The 6,884-nt window shown below is 48.8% G+C and overlaps 1 protein-coding gene across 1 annotated transcript; it reads left to right on the top strand.

The window, feature by feature from the left end:
- Positions 1–4,735: 4,735 nt before the first annotated feature.
- LOC123125834 (uncharacterized) lies at positions 4,736–6,012 on the top strand. The gene has a single exon (XM_044546282.1). The coding sequence runs from the start codon at positions 4,807–4,809 to the stop codon at positions 5,599–5,601; it is 795 nt and encodes a 264-aa protein (XP_044402217.1). The 5' UTR covers positions 4,736–4,806; the 3' UTR covers positions 5,602–6,012.
- Positions 6,013–6,884: the final 872 nt, after the last annotated feature.

Below are 6,884 nucleotides of genomic sequence, written 5' to 3'. Positions count from 1 at the left end.
AGGGTTAGCATTGTTTAGTGCATAGGACTCCTCCCATTGCCTATAGTAAGCAGACCGTACTATAAAAGTACCAGATTTTGTAAGATGCCAGGCTATAAAATCCTCAGTATCATTCCGATATATTGGTATTTGAAGGATCCTCTCTGCATCTATATGCCAAAAATTACTCCGGATCAATTGCTCATCCCATTCTCCCGTAGCTGCATCAATAAGATCATGTACCTTAGTGAGGATACAGTTTCCCCGCACTGTCATTACCTTTCTGGAGTTGCTATTTGGTATCCAACAATCTTCCCAGATGTTTATTTTCAGACCATTGCCAACTCTCCAAATACAACCTTTTTTGAAAGTCTGGATTCCAGACCAAATGCTTTGCCATACATAGGATGATCCATTTTTCAAGTCACAGTTTAGCAAGTCTCCCGAAGGATAATACTTTGATCTTAGGACCCTTGCACATAGTGAATCATAGTTGTCAATGAGTCTCCTACACTGCTTAGCAAGCATAGCCAAGTTAAAACTATGAATATCACGAAAACCCATACCTCCCCAATGTTTGGGGATCCACATCTTCCACCAAGCAAACCAATGCAACTTTCGCTGGTCCTCACCATCACCCCACCAATAATGCGATATAGTATCAGTGATCCCCTTGCAAATTTTCTTCGGGAATTTAAATACACCCATCGCATAGGTTGGGATGGCTTGAGCCACCGCTTTAATAAGAGCCTATTTTCCTCCGTAAGACAAAGTTCGTTCCTTCCAACCATTTACCAACTTCTGAATTCTTTCAATAAGATGTTTAAAGCATTCAACTCTGTCCACACCAATCATGGCAGGGAGTCCCAAATATTTGTCAGATGGAGATTCTGTCATTATATCAAGGATTTGACAAACTTCCACCTTATCCCCAACATTTGTGTTTGGACTAAAATAGATTGAAGATTTTGCAGCACTAACCATTTGCCCCGAAGCTTCATAATAGTCGTCCAGAATCCTCTTCAAGGAAATGGCATTGGAAGCATCCGCCCTCATAAGGACTAAAGAATCTTCAGCAAATAACAAATGAGAAATAAAGGGGGAATCCCGACAAACCTGAACCCCTTTTAGGTTCCCTTGTTCTTCCTCATGGGCAATCAAGGCCGATAAACCTTCGGCGCAGAGTAGGAACAAATAAGGGGATAGAGGATCCCCTTGCCGTAAGCCCCTAGTTGGGGAGAAAGCCTCCGTTTCGTTTGAGTTGAACCTCACCTTATATTCCACAGATGTAACACATGTCATGATGAGTTGAACCCACTGTGAGTCAAAACCAAGTCTAAGCAAGATAGCTTCTAGAAAAGCCCACTCCACTCTGTCATATGCCTTATGCATATCAAGTTTAATTGCACAAGAGCCAGTCTTACCCTTCTTCTTCTTCATAGAGTGTAGGCATTCATATGCCACAATCACATTATCTGTAATAATACGCCCAGGTACAAAAGGACTTTGTGTCTCACTTATAATCTCTGGGAGAAACACTTTGAGCCTTGCTGCCAACATCTTAGCAATCACCTTATAAACCACGTTACAAAGACTTATAGGTCAGAATTATGAAACCTTCTCCGGTGTCTCAACTTTAGGGATTAGTACTATCGTGGTCCAGTTCCAACCAGCTGGGATCACCCCATTGTTCACGGCCTCAAGTACTTCTCTAACCAGATCATCCCCCAAGAGGTGCCAAACTTTTTATAAAAGATCGCATGAAGGCCATCCGGCCCTGGGGCCTTTAAGTCTCCAATACTAAAGAGTGCCCTCCTTACCTCTTCTTCTGTATACGGGGCCAGCAAACTTTCATTCATATAAGAAGATACTTTGGGCTTCACTTTTTCCAGAACTTCTTGATTCGGTACATGCACTTCTGCGGTAAACAGGTACTGAAAATAATTATCAATCAATTGTTTCATAGATTCGTTATCCTCCTTCCATTCCCCATTATCGTCCATAAGGCGACGGATAAAATTCCGTCTCTTCCTTGCGGATGCGAAATTGTTGAAGAAATTTGTGTTCCTATCACCATATTTTAACCAGTTCGCCCTTGCTCTTTGCAACCAATAGATTTCCTCTTTCTCCATAGCCTCTTCTATCTCTATTAGTAGTTGTCTCTGCCGATCTGCCGACTCGACCGTGAGTGGCCCCGACCGCAGTGTTTCCAGCTCCTCCTTCAGATTTTTACGCCGCCGCTGTGGTGACTTCAGAACCTTGCGGTCCCATTCATGTAGTTATCCATGTACTGCAGCAGTTTGCTCTGACAGAGACGCCGAGCCAGGTGTACGTGCCCACGCCTCAGAGACTCTCTCCATCACCTCGTTCTCCTGCAGCCAGCGGGCTTCAAACTGATGTTGCCTCTGACCCTGGTGTATATGATCGGCCTCATCTCCCTCAGTATCCAGAACCACGGGTCTATGATCAGACTTAAGGTGTGGCGCATTAGTTACTGTTGCATGCGGGAACAAACCATGAAACCCCGCATTATACACGGCACTATCCAAACGCTCACGGATGCGACGCCTTCTCCAAGTAAACTGCTCACCGGAGAAGCCCATATCATCTAGTTCGCAATCAACAAGAGCATCCCGGAAGTTCTGCATCATCCGGACGGGGCGAGGGGCTCCCCCTTCCTTCTCGTGGGAATATACGATCTCGTTAAAATCGCCTACGACCACCCAAGGCAAAGATGATTGTAGGTATAAATTTCTCAGGTAGTCCCAAGAATGGTGCTTGTCCTTCTACTTTGGCTCTCCATAGAACCTTGTAAATCTCCAACTTCCCTCCGGTGTAGCACCCAACTTTACATCAATGAAATTCTTGCTCTTTCCCACCACCTCCAGCGTAAGGGAATTACGCCAAAAGAGTATGAGACCACCACTGGCCCCAACGCTCTCCACCACTTCTAAGGCCCTGTACAATGCAAGGTGCTTGGGATAGGTGCTTAGAGAAATAAACCAGTTTTTCTCTAAGTATCGGTGCTTATTTATAGAGGGTAGACGCTTAATTAAGCGTCTGTCCAATAGAAATAAGCACCGGTGCTTAAGAAGAATTCGGTTTATTTTACTAAGCATCTCCCTAAACACCTCCCATTGTACAAGGCCTAAGTGATCCATGTTCAATTTTCGCATAAGCTTCTCTGCCCTAGCTGTATTCAAATGTGTTTCGGACAGAAAAAACACATCCGGCCTCCATTGCTTCTGCACATCCAGAAGGGCCCTTACTGCCGCAGTAGTGGCCATACCACGGCAGTTCCAACTTACTGTTTTCATTGCTCCCGTCGATCACCCACGAGGGGCGTCGCCGATAAAATCTCTGATTCTTGAGCCTCGCCGGAGACACCAGTGGAACGAACCAGACTGTCGTACGTCCAATCTCTAAATCACAAGGATCCGGTTAGACGGAGAGCGGGACTACAGAAATCTCACCGAAGAGTCGGCAAATACTGCAGGAAAGGGACCGATCGCTGTCAAGGACAACACCGGGACTGAAAACCGATCACTACCACACGCAGCGCCGGGACAGAAAAACGTGATCAAATCCGGAGAAAACTTCAGATCGGATCAACAAACAAGTGCTTGATGCCTATACCCTAGGGGAGTCGTACTCAAACGAAGCAACGGCAGAAGCCCTCATGTGGAGGAATCAATCCATGCAGGAGACGATCAGCACACGACGTCTAGCACACAACATCTGAACCAACGGCGGACTTATTTCTGCGCACACCGCCACCGGCGGCGGCCGCGACGGAACCCTAAGATATGTCGCCTGTTGTATCGCCTCCCTCCAAACTTCCTACAGCGTGTTTGGTTCGGGGGAATTCGAGATGGGGAATGGAAGTTGAGGGGTGAGGAGATTAAAAGTCCACTGTTTGATTAGAGGGAATGGGAGTTTAAGTAGAAAGGGGAATGGGAGTTGAGGAAGCCAATTCCCACATATTTCTTCCCAGGGGGTACCCTGTTAATTCGTGAGCAGAGTTTTATCCCACGCTAATTCCCATCATATACCAAACAAGGGAATGGGAGTAAAAATCTACTTCCCATGACTAATCCCTTCATAAACACCCTTGTGCAAACTCCCATTCCCCTGCCTAAGTGTGTACCAAAACAGGCTGTAAGACCTTGTCCAATAGGGTAGAACCATGACTTGGTTAGGTTCTGGTCCTCCTGAGGCTTTAGAACTAGCTGCGATTGATTGTAAGGACTTTGGTGGATGAGTAATACAAATTTCTACCCGCAAAAAAAAAATACATGAACAATAATTTTTTTTCCGGACCCAAATTTGCCTTTTTTGCCGAAAGCTACTCAGATGTCCAAATGATCTGAAATTTGGAGCGGACCTCACGCACCAAATTATCTACCATGCAATTTTTTTTTTTTTTTAGTATTTGTTGTGAATTTTTCTTCATCGAGGGTGCAGATGAGTCTGAGCACCGAAACGTTGATCTCATAACTGAACCATTTTCCCTTTAAAAAAAGAATCATTTTCGCTTTTGAGATAAGGATGACTTTTTTTTCGGGGTTTGAGATAAGGAATATTTTTTTTAGAATCTTGAGATAAGGATAACTGAAACTGAATAATAATGTCCGTGCCTTTCTCTTGAAACTGAATAATAATCTCCGGCTTTGCATATTCCTTCTGGACCTCATTGGTGGGGCGGCCCCATATAATGTCCGTGTTCTATTTCTTTCTTGAACAAGCAATCACACTCACATCTTCCCGTGGCCTCCCGAACTGCCGCCGGCGATCGCCATAGCCTGCAGTGAGCCGCCGCCGACCAAGATGAAATCCGCACCAGCCGCTCCCACAACCATATGCGGCCTCGGAGACGACCTTCTGTGCGAGGTGTTCCTCCGCCTGCCCTCCCTCCCGAGCCTCGTCCGAGCCGCCCTCACCTGCCCCGCCTTCCTCCGAGCCGTCCGCTCGTCCCCGTCGTTCCGCCGCCGCTTCCGCGACCTCCACCCGGCCCCGCTCCTGGGCGTCTTCTTCGACATCTACGACTCCGCCATGCCCGCCTTCGTGCCTAACCGCCACTGGTCCGATCCAGACCACACTGCCGCCGTCCGCGGCGCCGACGTCTTCCTCACACGCGTCCCCGACGTTGAAGACGAAGGGTCCGACTCGGAGCATGCCACTGCCGTCCGCGGCGCCGACGTCTTCCTCACCCGTGTCCACGAAGACGAAAGCGACGGCGACGAAGAAGGTGAAGTCGAAGGCGGATACAAAAGCCCCGGGTGGTCGATGACCTCGTGCCGCGACGGATACGTGGTTCTCGTCAACCAGAGCACCAAGCGGACGGCCGTCTACGACCCGCTCACACGGTGCCTGCATCTCCTCCGCGCGCCGCCCGTTGAGACCCGCGAAGACGCCGAATCTGAGTTCGTCGTGGTCACCCCCGAAGAGGACCCCGGGTCGTTCCGCGTCGTGTGCATCTCCATGGAAATGAGGGCAGCGAGTGTGTTTTGGCTTTCGGTTTGCATTTTTTTTCGCCCCTGGACGAGATGGACGAAATTCGGCCATTTAAAAAATTCCGGTCAAATCTCGGACGAAATTACAAAACTAAAATTTGAATTTTAAATGAAATTTGACTGAAATCTTGCAGAAATTCGGCCGAAAAAATTGAAAACAAGCAGAGCAAAAGTATAGCAGTAGAACAACACTAAGGGGTACGTATGTACGTATATATTCACCAAACTTTGCATGAGTCAAACATCACCATCAGCTCCACAAAGATTGAAACAAGGACGGGGAGATGTGCTGCAGAGTTGAGGAGTTGCCGCTGGATTCACCTGCATCCCGCAGCCAGCAGAGGTCAGCAGCAGGGGCTGGGCCGCCGGGACGACGCGAACGGGGCAGGAGCGGCACGCTCGAGCTGGGAAGCAGCCGGCGACGAGTGGAGGAGCCGCGAGCCCGCGACTGGGCGCAGCGCCACCGCCGCCGCACACACACGGGGGAGTGGGGATCATGAATTGTTTAGGGTTCGGGCGTGGTTCGATAGGCAAACTGTGGGGAGGCCTCAGAAGTTGGATTGGGCAAAAACAAGTTCAAACTGGGCCGAAAATTTCGGCCGACACAGACAATTATCGGGCCCAGGCGAGATGGCGGAAATTCGGCCGAAAATTGTTTTTTTGGCCGAAAATCAAAACACTTGCGCAGGTCGCCGTCTTCTCGCCGGACAGTAGGGAGTGGCAGATCTTCCCGAAAGTGGGCAACCTGAAGCAGTTCCTTGTATACAATGGTCCAATTGTGAATGGTACGCTAGTGAATGGGTCAGTTTATTGGGCATGCTCAAGCGGAAGTGATCTCCACGTGCTGAACACCGCAACACTGCAGTTGTCCCAGATCGATCTGCCGCCGGTTAATGATGTGTGGGATTGGGGACCGACTTTCAAGGTCGTTGGTGAGAGCAGCGATGGAAAGCCTTGCGTGGCCCGGCTAGCTGATCTTACGCTTGAAGTTTGGGTCCGGAGAGCCGCCGCCGACGGTGTCGACAGATGGATGCTCGACACGACATTTCCGATGCCGGATGCGATTGGTACGCTCAAATTACAGAACGTGGATGAACGCTCTATAGAGGTTGCCGCTATTATCAGTGGCACTGTGTATCTGTCCTTGGACCAACGATCCTATGCACAGGCGGAGCTCCCGGTAGGGCGAGGCAGGGCGCCCGCCCTACCTTGATTTTGTGCAGAAAGATTAGTACATGTAGTCATACGCTGTCGCTGGCCGGTTCTATGTGCATGGAGTCACGTTCGCTAGAAAAAAGAAGACTTGCTGCTGCTGCTGTGCATCCTTCGCTAAGCGGGAACTAAGAAAGCAATCAAGCCCATCCCAGTTGATCAAGCCGCACGCACCAGTTT

The sequence above is a fragment of the Triticum aestivum genome, chromosome 5D, assembly GCF_018294505.1.
Source record: "Triticum aestivum cultivar Chinese Spring chromosome 5D, IWGSC CS RefSeq v2.1, whole genome shotgun sequence".
Taxonomy (NCBI): domain Eukaryota; kingdom Viridiplantae; phylum Streptophyta; class Magnoliopsida; order Poales; family Poaceae; genus Triticum; species Triticum aestivum.
This window is presented reverse-complemented; position numbering and strand designations above follow the sequence as displayed.